This window comes from Canis aureus, chromosome 3 (assembly GCF_053574225.1).
Source record: "Canis aureus isolate CA01 chromosome 3, VMU_Caureus_v.1.0, whole genome shotgun sequence".
Lineage (NCBI taxonomy): Eukaryota > Metazoa > Chordata > Mammalia > Carnivora > Canidae > Canis > Canis aureus.
Genome location: NC_135613.1, coordinates 33826648 through 33850954, shown reverse-complemented (window position 1 = coordinate 33850954; position 24307 = coordinate 33826648). Strand labels below are relative to the sequence as shown.

At 37.3% G+C, this 24307-nt stretch overlaps 1 protein-coding gene across 3 annotated transcripts in view; it reads left to right on the top strand.

Moving 5' to 3' along the window:
• The window catches only part of NDC1 (NDC1 transmembrane nucleoporin), a 47456-nt gene extending 23585 nt beyond the window's left edge, over positions 1 to 23871 (top strand). For 2 of the 3 annotated variants that reach the window (XM_077891833.1, XM_077891831.1), the window contains exons 11-18: positions 588 to 743; positions 3193 to 3438; positions 3552 to 3667; positions 6976 to 7026; positions 8760 to 8823; positions 9621 to 9721; positions 18452 to 18612; positions 21248 to 23871. In XM_077891833.1, coding sequence (XP_077747959.1) covers positions 588 to 743; positions 3193 to 3438; positions 3552 to 3667; positions 6976 to 7026; positions 8760 to 8823; positions 9621 to 9721; positions 18452 to 18612; positions 21248 to 21311 — 959 coding nt within the window. In that variant the 3' untranslated portion in view covers positions 21312 to 23871. The other variant, XM_077891832.1, reaches the window with a different exon arrangement.
• The last annotated feature ends 436 nt before the right edge of the window (positions 23872 to 24307 follow it).

Genomic DNA, 24307 nt, shown 5'->3' with positions numbered 1-24307 from the left:
GTCTTTAGTCTGTTCAGTGTTACAAAGGAAGTAGTCCTGCTCTTCTTCACTCAACCCATGCTCTAGTGTTTGGCTTTATTTTAGCAGCCAATTTGAGAGGTGTTTTGTTTTGCTTTGTTTTTTTTTTTTTTTTTTTTTTTTTTTATGGTAAAATAGCAAGCTTTTGCTTGTAGACTTTTCGGAAAATTATTTTGTCCAAATATTTATTGAACTCCTGCTGTGTATTAGATGACAGGAGTATAAATAGTAGCTTAGCCAAGGAATGTAGGCCCTGATGCAAAGTGTTATCATCTAGCATTTCTTTTTTCTTTTAAGATTTTATTTATTAATTAGAGAGAGCAAGGGCGAGGGAGGAGAGCCACAATGGGGAGGGAGAAGCAGAGGGAAATGCAGACTCCCCACTGAGCAGGGAGCCCGATGCATGGCTTGGTCCCAAGACCCAGGGATCATGACCTGAGCCAAAAGCAGACACCTAACTGACTGAGCCATCCAAGCACCTCTGTCATATAGCATTTCTTACTGAGTTTTCTCCTCACTTTGAGAAGGTAACTATGTACATCTTCAAAGCTGGTGTTTGGATCTCCTAGGTGGACATCCGCACAATTGGACAGCCATTTCAAGGGAGTGTTTGAACCTTTTAAATGATATGACTCAGAAACTGGTTCTCTACCAAGAAGCAGCTGCTACGAATGGGAGACTGGTGTCTTCATACTCCGTGGAACCTAAGAAATCGAATTCTCCAGGTAATTCCTGTATTACTGTGAGAGGACAGTGTCTGTACATTTTGTTTCCTAAGAAAGATGACAGTAGTTAATCTAAGGATATGTATACTAAGAAAGATGACAGTAGTTAATCTAAGGATATGTATACATGAGTGTGAGGGATATATTTTTAGGGAAAATTGATCTAATAAGTGGGATATTGTACTGAACAAAGAAAAAGGCCTGCATATCGTTGTAGATTGAAGAAATGAAGTTGGGAAGTCCGCTCTGCGGGTAGCATTAGAAAAGCTAACAAACTGGCACATCTGATAGAAGGTGTCAGCTTCCTCAAGTGCAGGGCCAGGTGAAGCTTTTCAGGTGGTACTGGGTGCTGTTCTCGTTATAATATCCCAAAGATATAAAGTTGCTGGACAGTGCCCAGAGGAGAGCACTTGGAATGACTGAGCAATTTCACCATGGGGTTTATCACATTCATTGTTTTAAGATAACTTAATAGAATGCTTGAAGGATTGAGGCTGAGGGGATGACGTAGAGTGGAGGGACCCAGGTTATTTGACCAAATTCCTTAAGAGGCCTAGGAATGTGTTAGACTAATGAAGGGACTTAATGTCCACATGCCTTTTGGAGGCAGGACTTGAATGAAAATGGGCAAAACTGGTTGGGTGAAAACTGTGATAACCTTGAGAGCACTGGCTTCATCTGAAGGGGAAGCTGTGGATTAGGTTCAACCCTAATCCAATTCCCTTCTGGGAATTTGGACCTGGTATTCTGTGCCATACATACCACCTCCCCACCTCCTCACCTCATTGTTAAGTAAGCTAAAAATATTGTGGGTGAAATTTTCCACTTTTTAAATGTTGGCAATTAATCTTGATATTTAAAAAAAAAATTCCTATATGGGGTACAGCAAGCATCATTACTTTGGTGGGGGTCATAGAGCAAAAGCAAGAATTTTTCATTACAAATGAAAAATGATTTAAGTAAGACCATGAATGTCATATTTTAAAAGATTCTAGAGTGTTTCAGTTGTACTCAGCATTCGAATTAGCATTTATTTTATTCAACAAATGCTTATTGATTGTTTACTATATATTAAGCAGTGTGCTGGAAGTCAGAGAGTCAAAGATGAAAAAACACTTTGGAACTGACCTTTTGGTGGGAGGCACACAAATAATGACAAGACAATGTATCTGCTAAAAGGAAGTCTGTCACAATGAAGTCCAAATGGGAAGGATGATGATTGATAATGAAGGGAGGCCTTGTATGTACACAATGGAGTTTGCATTTTATAGGGAGAGGGTGCCTTTAGAGGATTTTAAATAGGCCAGTTCTATCACATTAGCATGTTAGATCATTGTAGCTCTGGGTTGAGGGAGTCATGGGTCTGACCAAGTAGGAATTATTCTTTATTTTATTTTATTTATTTTATTTTATTTTATTTTTTAAAGAATGTTTCTTTTTTTTTTATTTTTTAATTTTTATTTACTTATGATAGTCACAGAGAGAGAGAGAGAGAGAGAGAGAGAGGCAGAGACACAGGCAGAGGGAGAAGCAGGCTCCATGCACCGGGAGCCTGACGTGGGATTCGATCCCGGGCCCCCAGGATCACGCCCTGGGCCAAAGGCAGGCGCTAAACCGCTGCGCCACCCAGGGATCCCTATTCATTATTTTAAATGGTTGTCACATCCCATCATTTAGTCAAAATTTGTTTCTAGTTTTGCAGAACTTAAAAAACTTCAGTCTTAATTTTTAAATTGATTCTTCAAATATTTCTAGCTGTCACTAACCTTAAAAAGTCATTAATAAAAGTTTGCCACTTTAAATGTTTGATCTTTTATGGTGGTTTTATTAAGAATACTAATGTAACTTATTTGTCTTTATGCCTTGTACTGAAGTGGCCAGAAAAATATTCCTTAGCTTTTATACAACAGTCTATAAATTGGTGATTGTAAGATAATTTTTGAAGGTGTTTACAGGTCATATTTGTAGATGATCCTGGGCAAATTCATCTATGGTGTGACTTTTGTTAACTTGGAAAAATTCTGTGGAAAATGGATAAATGTGGACCCTTTATCAGTACATTTTCACAGTGCAGATTTAGTCAAAGTAACACCTGTAGTAGGCCCTTGCAGTAACACTGGACTGACTCCAGTGCAGTAATTGAAGTTGTTGCCATTTGAAAATAGAATATAAATTGAAAGGTTTGTTCAACACAGCTTATATTTAGAGAAACTGACCTTGAAGGTGAAGATACTCTCTGGATGGGAGAAGACAAGAGAGGCTGACCAGTCTGACGAGAGAAAATGTGTAACGCTATGCAACTGATCTCTGAACTTGTAAAAGCTGGATGTGGAGAATGTAAACCTAAAAAGAAACAGCCCAAGCCTTGGGTAGATGAATTAAACCAAAAACTGAGATGTGTAAAATTTGTTCAGGTTGCCTCTTCAGTGCTGGATCTGTTCTTTTACAGAAGAAACTACTTTTCAGACCCCGAAATCTAGCCAGATGACTCGGCCTCCAGTGCCACCATTAGTTAAGACGTCATTGTTTTCCTCAAAATTATCTACACCTGATGTTGCAAGTCCCCTCGGAACCCCGTTTGGCTCTAGTGTGGTGAATCGGATGGCTGGAATTTTTGATGTAAATACCTGCTATGGGTCCCCTCAGAGTTCTCAGCTAGTCAGAAGAGGGCCAAGATTGTGGACTTCTGCTTCTGGTAAGGGGACTGTTTGCGAAAATTTGAAAGGTCATAGTTGCAGAGACTCAGATATCCTGAGTTTTCACCATCTTGGTTTTTTTGTTTGTTTGTTTTTGTTTTTTTTTATTTAGATCAGCAGATGACTGAATTTTCTAATCCTTCTCCATCTACCTCCATTAGTGCTGAGGGTAAGACAGCGAGACAACCCAGTATGATTTGCTCATGGATTCAGAATAAACGTGAACAGGTAGGATGATATAATCATAGGATGTATGTTTGAGCACATTTCTCATTGAGCGCATCAAGGATCTCACATGAATAAGCCATCAGGTATAAATAAGACTTCTTTTTTTTATGCTTCCTGTATTAAATTGACTCATATGAAATTGCTGGCATTTGACTGGTTTTGAATATATAAATTGAAATTTCATGTGACTTAACCTAATATGATACTTTGATCTGTGAATTCTTTCATTTAAGAAATATTAACTGAGTTCTTTCTGTACGCAGACTGTGGTTTTTTTGGTTTTGTTTTGTTTTTTTTTTAATTTATTTATTTATGATAGTCACAGAGAGAGAGAGAAGCAGAGAGGCAGAGACACAGGCAGAGGGAGAAGCAGGCTCCATGCACCGGGAGCCTGACGTGGGATTCAATCCCGGGTCTCCAGGATCGCGCCCTGGGCCAAAGGCAGGCGCTAAACTGCTGCGCCACCCAGGGATCCCCTTTTTTTGTTTTTTTTAAAGGATTTTATTTATTCTTGAGAGACACACAGAGAGAGAAAGGCACAGACACAGGCAGAAGGAGAAGCAGGCTCCATTCCATGCAGGGAGCCTGACGTGGGACTCGATTCCCCGTGTCCTGGACCACACCCTGGGCTGAAGGCGGCGCTAAACTGCTGAGCCACCCCCGGGCTGACCCAGACTGGTTTTAGGCACCGGGAAAACAGCAAACAAAAGCCCCTGAATATGTACATTCCAGCAAGGGAAAATAGACAAGCAAATGTCTTAAACTGTATCTCTTTGGATAAAAACATACTATGAATTTTAAGACTTATTTTGTGTACTGTTAAGAAAAAAGTTGCCCATTAAACCATGACATGCTGTGGACTAAGTACATCCCAATATGTTTAATTCAAAATATGAAAAATGGATGTTTTCAAAGGGAAAAAAACTTGATGTCTTAAGTGCTGCATAGAAAAATGGGCAGCCCGGGTGGCTCAGCGGTTTAGCGCTGCCTTCAGCCCAGGGTGTGATCCTGGAGACCCGGGATTGAGTCCCACATCGGGCTCCCTGCATGGAGCCTGTTTCTCCCTCTGCCTGTGTCTCTGCCTCTCTCTCTCTGTGTGTCTCTCATGAATAAATAAATAAAACCTTAAAAAAAAAAGGCTCATTGATTAGGGGACACTTGATTAGAAACCTGAAGGGAAGGTGGGGAACAGCAAGATACAGAGGTCTTTAGGTGGGAGTGTGCTTAGTTTGTGTGAGAAATAACATGGACACTAGCAGGTGGTGATGAAGTCAGAGAGGTAGCAGGCACCCAGAGCTCATCAGGCGCATTAGCTACTATGAAGACTGACATTTTCTCTGAGTGAGTTGGAAAGCCACAGGGTGATTTTGTCCACAAGAATGACATGATGTAACCTTACATTTTGAAAGTGCTGCTTTAGCTGTTGTGCTGAGATTAGATTCTCAGGGGTCAGGAGTAGAGGCAGAGAGACAGTTGTAAAGCTGTCGAAGTAATATAGTGGGAGATGATCGTATCAGTGACCAGAGTGATTATGGTAGAGGCTGTAAGATGTGATCAAGGTCTGGATGTATTTTGAAAGTAGGTGTAAATAGGATTTGCTTATGATCTGGTTGTGGTGTAAAAGAGAGTGCAATGTTGACCTCAAACCAAGTTTTTGGTTTGAGGATCTGAAATACAGTTGCAGTTAGCTGATGATTCAGGGAGAGGAGATTTGGTAGAAGTAATGTAGGGAAATCTTGAATTCGGTTTATGTCCATTTTGAGATGCTTATTAGACAACCAATTGAAAATACCAAGTAAGAACTGAGACATATATCCAGAGCATAGGGGAAAGTTCTGGGCTAGAAATAGAAATTTAGAAGTCCTTAGAATACAGACAGTATTTAAAGCCATGAGACTCCATGAAAACTCTTTGGATGCAGAAGAAGAGAGATGCAGGAACGGGACCCTCTAGTGACTACAGGTCTGGGAGATGAGGAGGACTGGTAGAGGAGATCAAGTGGCTGTGGAGGTGAGAAGAGAACCGAGAAAAGAAGTGAATGGTGCCACGTGCTGCTGCTGGGTAGCCTGAGAGCCACACTAGGATGAACTGTTGTGCTAGAAATGTGGAGGTGGCTGAGTCCTTGTTGAGCTTCTGGGTAGGAGTGGATGGGATGAATGCTGATTGGATGGAGCCAGGAGAGATTGGGGGAAGAATTAGAGGGCACAAGAAAAGCTGAGTCTTTCAAGGAGCTTTGCTATAAGGGATGCAAAGAAATGGGATAATTAATAGCTAGAGGGAGTTGGGGAGTCATGGGAGAGTTTTATTTTATTTTATTTTTTTCTTTCTTAAAGATTTTATTTATTCATGAGAGACACACAGAGAGAGAGACAGACAGACAGAGACACAGGCAGAGGGAGAAGCAGGCTCCATGCAGGGAACCCAATGTGGGACTCGATTCTGGGACTCCAAGATCACGCCCTCTGCCAAAGGCAGGCGCCAAACGCTGAGCCACCCAGGGATCCTGGAGAGTTTTATTTTTTAAGATGAGAGGAGTAACAACATCTTTGCTGATGGGATGATTGATTAATAAAGATGAACTGTAGGCATTTCACAAACTTCGTGATCCCATTTGCCCAACATGCCCTAAGTACCACCATATCATGAATTCACTTTAAAGTCAGCTGGAACCGCCTGCAGCCCAGGGCGTGATCCTGGAGACCCTGGATCGAGTCCCACATCAGGCTCTCTGCGTGGAGCCTGCTTCTCCCTCTGCCTGTGTCTCTGCCTCTCTCTCTCTGTGTCTCTCTCATGAATAAATAAATAAAATCTTAAAAAAAAAAAAATCAGCTGGACTATGTAGCTTTCAGCTTAATACTAAGAAAATTGTTTCCCATGTAAATATCAATTGGCAGAAAATCATTTCAGGTCTTAAGTTTTTTTTTTTTTTTTTTTTTTTTTTTTTTTTGTAGAGAAAACACTCTTTTTTGGTATTAGGAGGTAAAGGGCAAGACAGTTGTAAGGAATTGAGTAAGAAAATATCACAAGAACCACTTTGAATTCCTTTTATTATAGGGCTCTAATTTGGGAGTTAGACACGTGTACATGGAAATGCAGTTCAGGTTAGATGGCCCATCCTGGTCATCTAGTTTATAATACAAAAGTATTTACTTATTTGGTTTAGTGTAAATATTGTTCTTTGTTCTTTATCTGTAAGATATGAAGTGTTTCATTTAATTTAGTGTCAGGAAGAACCTGGGAATGTGTTAACATACTTGAATAGAATTGAAAACTGTAAATGTGTTAATTCTTTCTTTTCTCCAACTCAGGTTAAGAATTTCTTATCAAAACGGGTGTTGATAATGTATTTTTTCAGTAAGGTAAGGATATATAGTTAGAGCACTGGGAAGGGGAGAAGAGGAAATAAAATAAGAAATGAAGTACCAGATTTGATTTGACTTCTAAATATTTAGCTCAATCCAAACAAGCCAAACAGCTTTGTATAGTGCTTGACTAAACCTCCTTGTGAGTAAGAGCTGCCCTAGACACCCATCTCATCTCATCTCAGTGACTTCCTAAGGCTTGACTCCAGTTTGGTCTCCTGAGTCTCTGGGCTCCAGGCAACTTTGTGCTCATAATACAACCCCTTCCTACAGAATGATCAAATCCATGGCGATCCTTCACGGCTAATTGTCCTGCTGTAATCTTTTGTGGCCAATTTGGTGTTCAGAAGAGAGATGACTGGATTAGGTTGCAGATGCTAAGTTTGTGTGGGATAAAAAGTTGTAATTCAGGCCACAAACTAAATGACATTCCAACTTGTGTGTCAGCTGCTCCAGCTGCCATAGGAAAATAACTGAACTGCAGAAGCTAAAAAATCATTCCTTTTTCACGGACTACAGCTGTTGTATGTTAATCCTTTGATGAGCAAAATCTTTGCCCATATGTAGGGAAAGAATTTTTGTTTTGTTTTAGTTATTTTAATCTAACTTCCTTCGTTCTGAAGATATTATATTATTAGCTGATACTGTACTCAAAGTGAATGGCTTGCTCTGGCATGCATTATTCATTTTTATTCTGTGGGAGGAGAGATCTGAATAAGAGTAACCTGATAGAACATAGGTACACAGAACAAAGAATCACTGCGAGTGCTTAAAACTTTTCTCACATTGGTGGCAGGGGTGATCCACCCAATTAGCTATGACCTTTACCAAAAAGAATCTACCTCTGGCTCTCCATTAGAGCTTTGTGAAAACTCTCACCCCCCTGAGAAAGGTGTCTTCTCTTCCACCAAGAGGAAGAGGGGTTGTCTGAAGTTTTACTTCAGAGGGTGGGAAGAGAACTCACCGTTGTGTCTTATGTACGCCATGTTCTTTTCTCTTAAGTTCCCTCATTTAATTCTAACAGCATTCCTGTGAGGTGTCTCTCTGTCCTCATTTTACCCATAAGGAAACTTGAGACTCAGAGGGGTTAAGTAGTAGCCTAAGGGCACATACCCAGTAAGGGCAGAGCAGATGCTGAACAAGATCTTCTTTTTCTATGGAAGTGAACGGCCACCTTTGATTCTAATTTTGCAAGTGAATCTATTATATATTAAGGGTTATAGACCCTGCTATTTGGTATTGAGAAATGTAACATGCTGATGTGCTTATTAGCAGGTTTCACTGGGTACATCACAAAGTCAGTATTTGTCTAAACAGGCCAATGGTTGCTCCCTACTATTCGACCTTAGTGTATTAAAGGTTGAATGGTGTTTCTTTGGAGTGGGACTGAGGGTACACAATTTAAGAGAAATAATATGTATTTAGGCAGTTCTGAGGTTTAAAAAAAAAAGCACTGTAACCATTCTCTTAGGTGATCTTTATACTAATCTGAGGGTGGGTTGAGTATGTGTAACTCTTACTTTAAATGAGAAACAGAGATTTAGATATTGGGCAAAGGTCACACAAGTTGGTGGCAGAATGCTTTTTTGCAGTTAAATCATATAAGAATTTCTGATTTTAATTCTTGAGGCGGCTGTGAATTTTTTATTGTTATAGGATACCTAGTTGATTAGATAAAATAACAGAGTTAATGCCCAGAGTAAGCTTAAGTGTTTTTGTTTTATTTGTAGCACCCAGAGGCCTCTATTCAGGCTGTTTTTTCAGATGCCCAAATGCATATTTGGGCATTAGAAGGTAAGCCATCTCAGTGAACTACAACTTTGATTTTCATTATCAGTTAAATACTGAAGTATATCCAAAAAAAAAAATACTGCCATATATCCATGAAAGGTCGGTTCTGGGCTTTGATCTCAATCTTTGAATTTTTAGATACATTTTTAAATTTTTGTTTTGTATAGATCATTTTTCTTAAATATTTAGGTGTACTTTAACTTAGGCAGAAATTTCCCTTATATTTGAGCAAAGAAATTGAACTTGGGATTCTTGCCTTTTTCTACTTCAAAAAACTGTGATTAATGGATTGTTTTCAACTGTCAACTTAAGATGACATAACATTTTTAACATTTTAACATATTTAACTTAGCTTGAATATGAAAACTTAGTTGTTACAAAACTGAGTTCTTTCTTTTTTTTTTTTTTTATCATCCAGATCCTGACTTGTCAGTGCTTAGAATGATACTTCCTCAGAGAGCCCTTTCCTGACCCCCTATGAAAAGTGTCCTTATAGCTGTCACTCTGTTCCCTTATTGTTTTGTTTTCCTTCCTACCACTCATCACCACCAAACATAGTATTATTTAAAAGCTTTTTTTCTGCTAGAATGCAGACTGTCATCTTATTCATGTCCCTATGTAGTCGAACACCTTTTTAGTTCCTATTAATAATCTTTTTCCCATTTTCCTATTATATTACCCCCTCCTCTATTTTAGGTTCTTTATATATTCAGGATATTAATTCTTTCTCAGTAGATGTATTGCAAATAGATTAGCATGATTTGTATTTCCTTTTAATTTTTTTTCTCTTTTCCCTTGAGGTTTGTCTCACTTAGTAGCAGCATCATTTACCGAAGATAGATTTGGAGTTGTCCAGACTACACTACCAGCTATTCTTAATACTTTATTGACGCTGCAAGAGGTAGGCAGTATTTGGGTTTGGGAGTAGAGGTCGTGTCTTTCCCTCCCTCCCAGATTTTTCAGTTTGTTTCTTATAGATCACATTTATTGCATAACAAAACATAGGTTAGATGTTAAAATGTGCTACTGTTCTCACCCTTAGGAAATTATAATCTAAGAGAGACCAGGAAGAGAAAACTTCTAATTCCTTTGTAAATAATAATTTTATAGACACAGAAAAAGGAAGTTATTACACCTCTGGTATTAATCAGATTATTTAGGATTTTCGGATTCTCTTCATTGATATAAATTTGGATCTTTACGCAACTTGTAGACCTATAGTTGAATTATCCATGCAGATAAATGTTACCTATTGGCCAGAGGCTCAAGAAGGTAAAGCTGAGGTTAGTGGATACCTGTTTCCAGGTTGGGTGCATAGTTTTAAAGTAGCAGTTCTTTTTAATCCTAGATATAAGGACAGAAAAATAGAACCTATGTTTCTTGCTTTTGAATAGGCTGCCTTTCCTGACCTCATGTTGGGTGGTGTGTTTTACACTGCCCTGTCATTTTAGTTGTAAGTCAGAGGAGAGCTAGGAACACTGAGTGCCGAAAACATTTCGGGGTGGGAGCTAGGCCGCACAGTAGGTTTTCTGGAGGAATGGTGTTGAAGTAGGTTTAAAGGAGAAGAGTTGGTGCATCTTTGGGTCTTGGGAAGCAATGTAAGACATGAAAAGAAAACAGGCTTCACTGCTCCTTTTTTCAACTCAATTTATTTTACCTCTTAGAAAGTCTTACCCATCAAAGCCAGTGATTTTTGTTTTTTTGCCTTTGAATTCTTTCTGTGCTCACTTTGTCATGTATGTTTTTTGAGACATGTGTACAAGTGAATAGTTTTTTATTTGTATTCTTTTCCCAGCTACCTTTCTCTAAGGAAATAATTTCTGAGCATTTCTTATGACGCGTAATAGTAGACTTATCTAACCACATAGTAGGATACCCAGGATTTGGGCATATCTTTGACACATACAGCATAGTTTGTCTTTTTTATCACGCTGGTAGTGTAGTTTAACAGTACAGTACTTTGTAGTCTCCAGAGCAATTTCTTCTTCTGTTTTTTTTTTTTTTTTTTTTCAATTAGGAAAACTTATTTTTAAGTTTTCTATATATTAAGTTTCTGGGATTTTTTAAATTTTATTTTATTGAACTTTTAAAATTCAACTCTAATTAACATACAAGTGTTATGAGGTTTATAATATAATGATTCAACAATTTTATACATTGGTCAGTGCTCATATAATAAGTGTACTCTTAATTCCTTTCATCTATTTCACCCATCCCCCCACCAGCCTCCCTTCTGGTGACCACCAGTTTGTTCTCCACAGTTAAGAGTCTGGTTTTTTGTTTGCCTTTTTTTTTTTTCTTTCTTTCTTTTGTTTTTTTTAAATCCAGCCTCACTCCTGTCAGAATGGCTAAAATAAAAAACACAAGAAGTAACCAGCGTTGGTGAGGATGTAGAGAAAAAGGGAGCCTCTTGCACTGTTGGTGGGAATAAAAACCGGTGCGACCACCGTGGGAAATAGTATGGAGATTCCTCAAAACATTAAAAGTAGAATAACCATATGATCCAGTAATTCCATTACCGGATGTTCACTCAAAGAAAATGAAAGCATAATTTGAAAAGATACATGCCCCCCTAATGTTTATTGTTGCATTATTTACAACAGCCAAGATACGGAACTAACCTAAGTGTCCATCTATAGATGAACAGATAAAGAAGATGTGGGGACACACATGTGTGCATACACACACACAAGCACACACACACACTGGGATATCACTTAGCCATTAAAAAGAATGAGATCTTGTCATTTGCAACAACATGGGTAGAACTGGAGAGTATTATGCTAAGTGAAATGTCAGAGAAGGAATAATACTATATGATTTCACTCATTTTTTCTGATCCTCATAACTATCTTGTGAAGAAAGTATGGATGGAGGTATTTAGGCCTATTTTACAGATGAGGGAGGGTTGGAAATGCGGTGGCTTACCTCAGGTCTCACACACAAGTCTCGCAGGTAGCAGAGCTGGGACTTGAGGGCATCAGCAGTATAGAACTGTGAGTTGGAAGGCTCAGAGACCCTTGACCTATATTCTTTTATAAGTCACAGTTCATTCTTTGTTCCTCTAGACTTCTGTGGTACTCTACCCAATGTTTGTGTAGTACTCTGAAAGAAATTATTTTTCTTTGATTTTTTTTTAACAACTCCATAAGGTTAGGATAAGGCCTATTGTACATGATTGTGTCTCCCTCGAAAAGGCTATATATATTGTATAAGTATAAGTATATACTTACTCAAGATCATACTCAGTAAATGTTCAAGGCAGATTTAAAAACTAGGCTTTCAGACCCCAGGTCCTTTGCCTCTGTGAGGGCCTGGAGGGGTATGCATTTCTTAACCTTTTTCTAAGATAGAATGTCAGAAGGACCAAAGTGTGAGATCCAGAGTCAGTTCTTCCTGTGTCTAAATCCTAGCTCCTACTACTTTGTACCTGTGCAACCTTGGAAATGCATTTATAATATTTCATTGAATCTAGGATATCATTAATTAGAAGATATATCTCCATTTCAGAAATTATAAAATGGGGGGAAGTATGTTATATAACCAAATAGCAATCTCTAAACATATGCATCTGTATCTGGAAAATGGAGGGAGTGATAACAGTACTTACCACATAGGGACGTGAAGAATTAATGAGATTATCTCTGTAAAGCACTCAAGGTGCCTATCCCACACTGACTGCCCAGCAGATAATAAGCCTTTATTACTTTGTTATTATTACCATGTTGTATGACAGTATTTTTACAGTGTACAGGAGAAAAGGGTCTTTCAAGATGAAAAAAAAATGTATTACTATCAATACTGTATGCACACTTGAGCACTGGGTGTATATTGAAGTGAGGAATCACTGAAATTCTACTCCAGAAACCAATATTGCACAGTATGTTAACTAACAAATTTAAATTTAAAAAAATACTGTAAGCAAGCGTTCCAGGAGATACAGTGTCAGACAGATGCCCAGTTCAAGTCCAGTAGTTCCTTAGTGATTAAGGGTAATTTATTAAACATCTTTGAGATCAGTGTTTTCATCTTTAAAATATAGTACCCTAAAGGGTTATGATGAGGATTAGAGATAAAATCTGTAAAAAGCCTAGAGTGGTGTCTGGCCAAGTTATCAATTGCCTGGCAATTACCAGTTAACCATGCGCTAAGATACAGAATAAAAAAAGACAGAATTTACGGGTACAAATAATTAACTACAATTTTAATAAGTGCCCCAGTGCACAGAAATGCAGGATGATCAGGGAACATAAAAAAGGTATGCAATAAATAGTAGGTACTACGTACTATTATTATAAAAACATCTCATTAAATGCAAGGATTGTGATGTTAGCATGGTGGCTTTGTTAGCAAATTGTTGTATTATTTAAACAAGATAACATAAATAAAGCAGTTAACTCAGTTCCTGGCACACAATCAGTAAATTTATCTACCAGCATCATCTAATATTTTTATTATTTTGTAAGCTGTGGTTGCCTCCAGCAGCAATTTTGTTCCCCAGGAGACTTTCGTCAATGTCTGAAGACATTGTGATTGGCATAGATAGAGAGGAGGGCTACTGGCATCTGTTGTGTGGAGACCACAGATGCTGCTAAATGGCCTGTAATGCATCGGGCAGCCCCCACAACAGAGAATCACCTAGTCCAAAATGTCAGTAGTACTGAGTTTGAGAAACTGCTCTGTAGTCATGATTTCCATTAACAAATTCCATAACAAAGCTGTTATCCCTACCACTTGTTTGGGATTCTGGCTTTAGTGGAATAAACCTTTCTTTTAACTGGGTTTTAAGAGGATTCTTGAGACCAGGGACTTTGAAGGCTTTATACAGTAGACATTTGTTAATGACATGGGTACGTAAATATTCATGAGAGAGCAACTGGAGTTTTCTCTTCATTTGGCTTTTGTGCAAATACTGCTGCATATAAATACAAATGGGCCCAAGGTGCCTATTTTCATAGGATAGCCCTTCTTCAGATTTCTATTAGGCTAAGGTAAGATCTTCTTGGAATTTTTAACTTTTCCTGAAGAGTGTGTTGTTAAGTGGTTATGCTGTACTCACTGCTTACCCTTTTCATTATTTGAGATAATTCTTCACTAAGTATTTGAGATCCCAGTTGTGTAATCTGAGTCTTCGCCAGGAAGCATATGTAGTACTCAAAGATACTTGTGTAATCTCACAGCTAATTAAGTATTTCAGTTCAACCATGGGGCACATCATCAAATATTACAAACTGGTGTATCTTAGATTTAAGTTACTCACGTACTACTTTCATAGTTTTTGCTGTAACTGTTTATTATACCATATATTATTGTCATAATTTTAGTCGTATGCCACTTGAGCTATTATTTTCTTAGTATTTAAGTCATCCATTTTTAACTTAAATTTATATTAAAGCAAATTTCATATTACTTTTATAAAAGGAAAACTAGCCTGAGTCACTACAAACAGAGGTGTGCAGTTCCTTATCTCAAACCCTAGGGTATGTTTCAAGATACAGATCTTTTTGGATTTTAAGAATATAACATTGTATACATATCATATATTACATAATACTCCTATTGGAATCTGAGGTAGAATCCCCTTAATGAGGTACATTAATACTTTTCTCCAGTGAAATATCTGAGTATACATATTAAGTAAAATAAAGACTATGTATGAGTAGCCTTTGTCAGGTTTTACTGCCAGATGAGGTCAGTTCAGCTCTTGCCACTAATAGAGTTAAAGTTTTTGTTTTCAGGGCATTTTGGATTTCAGTGTTAAGGATAAGACAAAGTGAGAAAAGACAATAATTGAAAGCTCTAGCTAGTAGATAACTATTGTTTGCTGAAGCCCCTGAACCTGAAACCTGTTAATCCTTTGTCATAAAAGGCGATTAGTGAGGTTGAAAGATGTGTTATAGACATATTAGCTCCAAACTCAGTCTTTTCCTCCCTTATTTAACTGTACATCCTTAGGATCTATTGTTTCTTATTTATTTGTTGCGGTTTTTTTTTTTTTTTGAGCTGTTCTAATTATTTATAGGAGCTGATATTTTGTGATTTTCATTCTTAGAGGTCTTTTGAAGAACAAAGAGAAGGAACAATTCAGTAAAATTCATTCTTTTGCATTTACCCTTAGGATCCTTCTAAAATCTAAGATGTATTTTGAAATCTTAGTGATTTTCCACTTCCATTATCCTGGAACAGTTTGCTCTTTGATCATTCTAGGAATTATTTCATCATTACTCATCAGTTACTCCCAATTGTGGTAAAAAGACCAGTGAGAAAACAGGAAAATGATGAAATCATGTAGTATCACATCATCTTTCAAGAAAAGGCCTATAAGCAATCAACACACATTTTTACAGTCTTTTTTTTTAAGCTTTCATTGAATATAGTTACTAATTCAGAATTTAAAACTTTTTGATTGCCCTAGTAATAGGAAGAAAATTGCCAGTATATTCAATAATTATTTGGATAAATCAGAACATGAATGCAAATGAACAGCACTCAAGACAGCTCTGTCAAATCAAAATATAATGCAATACACTTATGTAACTTTACATTTTCTAGGAGTTACATTAAAAAAATACAGGTGAGGTTAATTTTAATGATATATTTTAATTGTATCTACACTATTATAATTTTATCATGTTATCAATACATAATTTCTAATAAAATATTCTATATATTTTTTAACAGTCGTCAAGGTCTGATGTATATTTTTCACTTATAGCATATCTCAGTTGAGAACTGCCACATTTCAAGTGCTCAGTAGCTACATGTATTTTAGTGGCTACTGTATTGGATGGCATATCTCTAGACTTTAATGACGATCATATTAGAGGAATTTCAGACTATACGTCTTTAGATAATAATATTCTAGGTATATTTTCTCAAACTCAAGAAGTGATGACAGAACAATGTATTTTTAAGGAGAAAAAGGAAATATATGTGACATTCTCATCCAGTAAGTCATTCAAGGGGAAAGAGTTTGTCGTTTGTCTCACAATATTTTATCATGAGAACCTGTGTATCATCCCATTTTGCCAAAAGTACATGTGACAGTATTCTTTCATTTTCTATGATACCTTGCACCAAAATTTACTTTATATGGTTCATTAGTGGATAAGTGCTGAAGGCATACAAAGGTGATCAAAGGGAATCGATGATGTTGAGATGAAAAAACTCACTGGATTGATCATTTGAATTTTTCTTTATAAACCTAAGAGTGAAAATGTCTTCCAGGTACAGTGCATGGAAAATGGCTAATCTCTCTTCAACAACAACAACAAAAAAAAATTATGAACTGTCAAAAAATTTTTAAAAATACTGTATTTTGATGGTATCATTCTTCTTATAAGATTACTTTAAATTATAAAAAGACTCCATTGGACCCAGGTTATCTTAAACCCTAGGGTATGTTTCAAGATACAGATCTTTTGGATTTTAAGAATATAACATTGTGTATGTATCATGTATTACATAATACTCCTATTGGAATCTGAGGTAGAATCCCCTTAATGAGGTACATTAATACTTTTCTCCAGTGAAATATCTGAGTATTCATATTAAATAAAATAAAGACTGTGTATGAGTAGCCTTTGTCGGGTTTTACTGCCAGATGAGGATGACTATTTTCCCTGGTCTGATGAGGGTTAATCAGAAAGTTTACAAGAAAATTGAAAAAAAGTAACTTTATCCCTTATGATTCAGTGTTATCTAATGTTGCTTAAGTTTGTCACTGAATACCACTTCCCATGCTGCCTAAAATTATCTCAACTCTGTCCCAGTCTTAGGAGACACTCTTATAAGTTACTGTTGAAAGAATAAATGATTGAACTTGAACTTGTCATGGCAGACTGAACACACACATTAAATCTTGTTCTTTGCCCCCAAACTGTGCTAAACTACAATAAAAGGACTTTTAAAAAGACATAAATCCATAAACAGGAGAGGAGACAACAGCAACAGAGTCTTCAAAGCTGGAGAGCAGATGGTGAGATAACGAACTTAGCCGATCCCAGAGGCAAATCTGAAATCAGTAGTGGGACAGGCACCAGTACCTCTGGAACCAAGGGTGAAGGGACACATACCAAAATAAGGAGGATGGAAAATAAATAAATAAGGAGGATGGGTGTGAGCCAATTGAAAATCACTCCAACCCCTAGATTCTCTGCTGCTGGTTATCCTCCCCCCAGCAGCTGAGGTTTATCCTTTAGGGAGGGTAGAAAACCGGCGTCTCTGGCTGGCAGAGTTGTGAATAGATATAATAGACACACAGTTGTGCATTCTGTTTGAGAAGCATAGGGGTGTACTTGCCTGAGTGCAGGCCCTCCAGACAGGGTACTGGAAAACTCTTCTCTGGGAACTCTGACTAATCCAAGAAGAAAAACAAAGTTACTGAGTTGGGCATCCAACCTTAAAAAACCCCATGCAGATCACCTATTGTGAAGCTTGTTGTCAGTGATCTCTGTGTACTCAGAGCATTCTGTCTGCTTTTTTAGGAGGTCTCACTCAGTCATGAGCCAGGGATCACTAGATTTCTGAGCAAAGTCTCTAATGCAGAAGATAGAGACCAAAGAAGCAAAGGAAGGGAAAGAAGAAACTAAAACAACCAAAACAACAAAAATCATCAAAATCCACAGAAATAGGAGAGGGTATTGCGTCTTTGAAACAAAAATAGGATGCTAAAATAAAGAGGATCACTCAAGAGTTCTTGAAATTAAAAACATGACAGAAATAATTTTAACTGTCTTTTCATGGTTACAGCCAAAACTGTAAAGAATAGGCTTATATTACTTGTCACTGTAGATGTGATCTTGCTATAGTAGATTAATCCACTTACACTTTTATATTTTCAGTTCTCCCTTTTCTTAATGTAGTTATATCATTTAAAAATTATATTGTTTACCTTGGACCTTTAAAAGATATATTTAAATCTCTTTACCAAGCATAAATAAAGCGTTTCACTTGTGAATTCTCTCTCTCCCCACCTATTCTTGCTCACAGATGCTTTAGTATCTAGAAGTGAAAAGGAAGATAAGCTAGTTTAGTAAATAATTTTATGTAAAGTATAAAGTTCTGGTCTTTTTTTCTTTTTGCTGAGATTTATAATGAAAATACTCTCAGCAATCACACACTGTAAGCAGAGTAGGATGTCTGTGTTTAATTTCTCAATTTTGCACTTTCAAAGCCATTGGAGTGTAGCTCCTTTTTTTAGAGGGCGAGCCTGTACTTTTCCCTACTAACTGCTTTAGGGGCTGAGCCTTTACTGTGTTGTTTCTCAGACTGTTCTTCTTCTTTTTTTTTTTTTTCCTTAAACTGTCCTGTGATTCAAAATAAATGTTGTCTATTATGTCTTTTTTTTTCTTTCTTTTTTTTTTTTAATGAGATACACACACACACACACACAGAGACGCAGGCAGAGGGAGAAGCAGGCTCCATGCAGGGAGCCCGACATGGGACTCGATCCTGGGTCTCCAGGGCTGAAGGCAGCACTCAATCGCTGAGCCACCTGGGCCGTCTTAGTATGTCTTTATGATGTGTAAATCTATCAGTTGATTTGAAGTAAAATCTCCTTAATCTTTTCAACTAATACGGCTTTGTTGATATTCTGAACTATTTGCTTTCTTTTTTTTTCTTGATCTAGGCAGTTGACAAGTACTTCAAGCTTCCTCATGCTTCCAGTAAACCACCTCGGATTTCAGGAAGCCTTGTGGACACTTCCTATAAAACATTAAGATTTGCATTTAGAGCATCACTAAAAACTGCCATCTATCGAATAACTACTACATTTGGTGAACATCTGAAGTAAGTTTACCAGTCTTAATCCATGATAAGAATCCCCTTTCAGGAGTTCCCTTAAGAAATAGGTTTGAAAATTATAAAGGCTCACATGTTGAACATGCTTTTTTGGGACTTTCATGGTTCTTACTGGGAATTAACTAGGATTTAGACCTTTTAAATAGTCCAATTTTAAAATTGGGACTATTGTATAAGCTTTGGGGCCTTCTTTCATACAGATAGAAAAGAGGACAGAAAGTTATAAAAGCAGCAAATGTAATCTCATATATAAATGTGTATATATAATTTTTTCTTAACTACCAAAACATCCTTATGAGAGATAAAGGGCAAAAAATGGAGTATCTTTTCAGAAAGGCATATTAAAAATAATCCTGATATTACATCTTGGTCAGCTAAGAGTTGGGGTGAGCAGAGTGTTCCATAAATCAGTCCTGGGTGCTTTGTGAATCATGCTGGAAAAACAGTGACAGATCATAACACCTTCAGAAATGGAACCAGAGAGAAAACCACAAATGCCAAACCTGTTTATATTTAGTTTCATTGATGTTTACTGCTTTCTTGTCATGAAACAATCTAGTTAGGCAGTATAAAGGATACAAGTTTATTAGCTGTGTTTATCACAATTGTAAATGAACTGTAGAAGACACAAGAGATTCCTTTTTCTGTATGCAATCAATAAATAGTTCAGAACTTCCTCATACTGCTTGCTTTTAGAAACAGTAGTATATTTTATTTCCATAATATACAGCAGTAATAGCAGGTTTTTATGTTCCATAAAACCTATGTGGGAATATAAAGCGCTCTAAGATGAAGGTTTTTTTCACTTGTTCAAAAACAGACCTGTTTTTGAATGCTCTCTAGATCTGTGCTCTCTTAATATGGCAGCTAGCTGCATATGGCTGTTGAAATTTAAATTAACTACAAGTTCATTTTGTCAGTCACACTGGCCACATTTTAGTCCTCAGTAACTACATATGGCTAGTGGCTACCATATTAGACAGCTAAGGTCAAACATTTGTGTCATTGCAGAAAGTTTATTGGGATAGCCCTGTTCCATACAATGCAGTTAGCACTTACGTATGTTTTTTTCATGTCCCTTTCTCAAAGAGTCTGTGAAGTGTAGAGGTTACCATAACTGCACAGACAGGGAAACTGAGGCTCAAGGAGGTTAAGAATTTGCCTCATAGCACAATCTAGTTGGTATTAGAACATGAACCTGAAATCAGGTCTTTTCTTAAAATCCCACCTTTTCTCCCTGTGCACTGGACTGCCTCAAAGGTGTAAGCTTCCATAGAGGATCCTCGATGGATGTGGAGCATGAAATATGTGTATTGATAATTGAGCGAAAGCAGAGAGAAAAGGGGACACAGAGTTTTAGATAAGAAAGGGGGATAAATGATTTAAAAAATTAGGAAAATGAAATTCTGCCTTAGTTTCTTTTCTCTGGGAAGAGCCATTTGTTATATATGGTGAGGTCAGTAGAGAGTGTTTTATATACCTGGGACGGAATGGTATGGTGGGAAAAAAGATTTGGAGTTAAAACATTTGGATTTATGTCTGGTTACGTCATTAATTGTCTGTGGTTGAGGTCAAGTTGCCTTATGATTTAACTTGCCCACGATTATGTAAAACCAGAATTCAGACTCAAATCTTTCTGACCCCAGTGTTCTGACGAACAGTATCTATACTCTTAACCAGTAGGCTGAGTTGTCTCTGCTAACCTCTGATCTTTGTGATACTGTCTGCCCTCCTGTGGAAAAGGTGTGTTATCTGGCCTCAATAGTACCCAGAGGGACTCCACACAGTAAAGTACTTGAAATGGTTCAATCGGAGGCAGCTGCAAGGTTTAAGCTAGCAGAGATGTGTATTTATAAGGCAATTTGGGATGATTTGTAGTGAAATTATTATAATAAACTTTTTTGGCACTTTTAAAAATGGTAACTTTCTGTAGCCTGGAATTTTATCATTTAACAATAACATCTTCAACAGCTAGAAAACCAGAAACTGTATTCAGTTTTTGCCCAAAAGTTTAAAAGGAAGTTTTATACTAGTTTCAGTACATATTTGCCATAATTTTGTCAAGGTAATGTATTTTAGTGGGGGCGAACATGAGGAGAGAACTCGGTTTCCCCATCCAAGACATAACTTATGTTCAAAGAGAAAACTAAATCTAAACCACCAAGCTGTTACCTTTGAAAACGATTAGTGGAGTCTATTGTGTTTTAACCAAACATTTTAGTTTAAAGGATCTTATATTAAAGGCAATTCAAATACTCCACAACTCAAAGATAATGTTGGAATCTGGTTTAAATAAAATAATAAAATCCAGAAAATCTACTGCGCGGCCTGGAACTCTGCACAGCAGGTTCCACAGCAGAGCAGGTTACAATCGATGCTTTCACTTGTCAGTCTTAATTTGCTTTGGTCTTTCAGAAGGTAGAAGCATGCCGTTCCTGAATGCAAGACCTCCTCCTCATTAGATTAAGGAGGGTTTTCATCCAGCTTTCTCAGAAGTACTAAATAAGTGAAGATTTCTATTCGTTTTTAATTGTTTTGAAAAATATTGACTCTGTGCTCTGTGGTTCACTTAATATGCTTAATGTAAAATAAAGCTTATGCTTTGAATTTATGTTTCATTTAGTGCTGTGCAAGCATCTGCAGAACATCAGAAAAGACTTCAACAGTTCTTGGAGTTCAAAGAATAGCTCAGTAATATAAACTGTGTTCATTACACTGCTGATACAGCTACAGATGGGACAGTAAATGTTCAGCATTCTTGGATCAGAAGAAAATGGACTAATTAGATGCTTCCTTTGTCGTGGTGGTTGCTTTGAAAACTATACTTTAATGGGAGAAATCATGGAAAGAAATTCTCAACAGAATAACCGAAAACTGCCTTTTCTGTACCGATTGCTTTTTGTGTGTGTGGTATAATAAAATCTTTATTCAATTTTACAGAAGCCTCTATGGCAGTAAAAATGTCTCTAGCTTCTATAGCTTAATAATAATAACTGGAAAATTTTTAGAATTTACTTTTGAGCTGAGTAGAGCCAGTTTAGAAGGTAAAATAGGTTGACTCGATTCAGTTTTCCTAATTGTGCTGAGAGTAGAAGTCTCTGTACGCTCGAAATACATGAGCCTTTTAAGAGTAGTTTCTGTTTACTGAAGGATAAAAGTGGTAACAGTGCAGAAAAATTCACAGAAAAATTACTGTTTAAAGGACATATTTTGTTAATCTGGTGGTTGTGTTTTTCTTTCCAGGGACAAATTAAATTTGCATGATTGTCCAAAAAAGATCTCAATTTACAGATGCTAACTCTATATAAAGGAATGTGGAAAAATTCAGTTCTTAAGTTACAAGATTAAACATTCACATTTGGTTTTTGAAAGACGATTGACTGACAACTATGAATTTGTTTTCTATCATACTAGTAAACAATAAGTGTATGGGTATTTTCCCAACTAGTTTTGCTTTCTTTTTTCTGGAACAAAACATTAAGTGATTGCAGAGGTTTTCAAGTGGGAGAAAAAGTTTTGCAACAAACACCAGGAACTTTCCCTTTTTCCTCTCCATCCCCCCCCCCCCCCCCCAATCTTCATTAGATCAAATTATTTGGTGATGCTTGTTTGGCCTCACAGAAGGAGCAGCCTTTGCTGTGTTAACTGGCTAATAAAAATATATTAGGAAAATCTTTACAACCAGAAACAACTTAGTCATCAAATAGTGAAACCAAAATGTCGGAGGGCTTAGTGTACTTGGGAGTTTGTTGTATGTCCCAAAAGTGAGCGAGGGAATTTTATAATTTATTAGATCAACTTCTTTGGAGATAAAAGATCTAAAGTCCTCCTGGTAGGTATTCACTGGACTGGCATTGGGCCAAAATGTTCCCTTGTAATTCTATTATCTGTTCTTTCAACTCTCCTTCAATTTCTTCTTTAAGGTCAGCACAGTATTGTATATGAATCTTTAATGTAGTATGTATGTCTACCATTTGGTTACTTGATGTACTATATCTTTATTCCTTTTGTTTGTTGCCCCTTAACCAGCACATGCCAAATTATAAATGAACCCTGCTGGCCTTTAGAGTGTCTTTAGGAGACAGTTTCCCAGTTGTCAAGTGTCTGGAGTATTTAGGCTAATTGCTACTGCTTTCTTTTTTTCTTCCCTTCCCTCCCTATTCTACTCCCCTCCCGCCCCTTCCTTCCTTCCTTTTTTTTTCCTCATCTGGAGTAGACTATTCCCTTTTTTGAATATGAATGTTGAATTTTGAATGTGGTAGTTCCTTGGAGATGACCAGAAGACTGTGGCCAGGTTGACTGAAAACTGTTGAGTTCCATATTATAGAGCCATTGAGTTTTTTTCTGTTCCACTCTCCCTGGCTGAGGCATTTTGGGAGAAAAGGGCTCTTAACCTTCTGCTTCCATAAAAGAATTGTGGCCTGTGACCCTCTGGATTCCTGAGAGTGACAATGGGATGATTCCTTTAAACTTTGACTTAATTTGGATAAAATAATCTGGCTTAGGTTTAGGTTTTTGCCATTTCCCATATGCTTTGGGGAAAGGTATATTTGATGAGCAGTGTGAACATTTCTGAGATGTTCATCCATATTATCTCTCAAGAGAATGTGCTGTGTAAGAAATAGAGGTCACATCATGTCTTCCTAGTGGAGATTCGGAAACCGCTTCCCCAAATCTGGATTGTATTTAGTAGATAAGAGTCAGTTCCTTTTCCCTGTTGTGAGTTGATAATCTGTTGGGGTAGGTTGTTGCTCAATCACCTGTTACTAAAGAGAGCTCCTTCTCCTGTGTACAAGGAGAAGGATCTTAGGAAAGCCAAAAGGAGGGAGGCATTTCCTTTGATGAAGTCCCATCGTGCCTGTGAGCCCACTGATGCTATAACATTGGCCTGAAAGTTAGAGTGTGTTCTTTAAAAGCTTTTCTCTGTCAGTACAAAATCTGGTCCTGTCAGCTCTTGTGTGATGTCTGCTTGGCCTTAGCATAAATTCACATAGCTTCTTTCCCGGGGAACTGGGAAACTGTCCTACAATAAACCACTACAGTTGAGAGGATGTGGATAAGCAACAATTTGTTACTTTGCTGGATTTGTTCCTTGGTAATTGTTTTGTGTATCTTCCTGTAAATATGGTAATCTGTTTATATCCTTTTGTATATGACTGACACTGACTTGGGTAGAAAAATAAATTGACATTTTTCTGAATGGGACTGTTCATTAAAATACATGTATCCTCGAGATCAGTTATTTAATTTCTGGTGTGTGCGTGTTTCTTGAGCCATTTCAGTTCAGTCTCAGTTGTTTATAAAACTTAAAAAGGCTTAACTTCTTGAGAATCTAGTAGCTTTTGCCCCCACCTGGACTGATTGGTGGGTGATCCATGTTCAACGATAACTAATGAGCCTGAATTCTGAAGGTCTCTTTCTTCCGTATCTAAACAAAGGGTGCAAGTGCTGAAAGCCATCGCTTTTCTGGCCAGGATAGTGTTTGTGAGTGGATCATATTCCCCCAAGCTAACAGTTATGTCTGTCAGCTTTATTTCGATTAGTCTCAACCTCACCTCAAGGCAGTTGAGGTGCTACACAAAGGCCCTCAAGTCCCTCTCCGGCTCTCTCAACCCATAGTCCTCTTTCTTTGAAACAGAGTAGCTTAAAACAAAGATAGCCTTATTTCCACAGTTAACAGTCC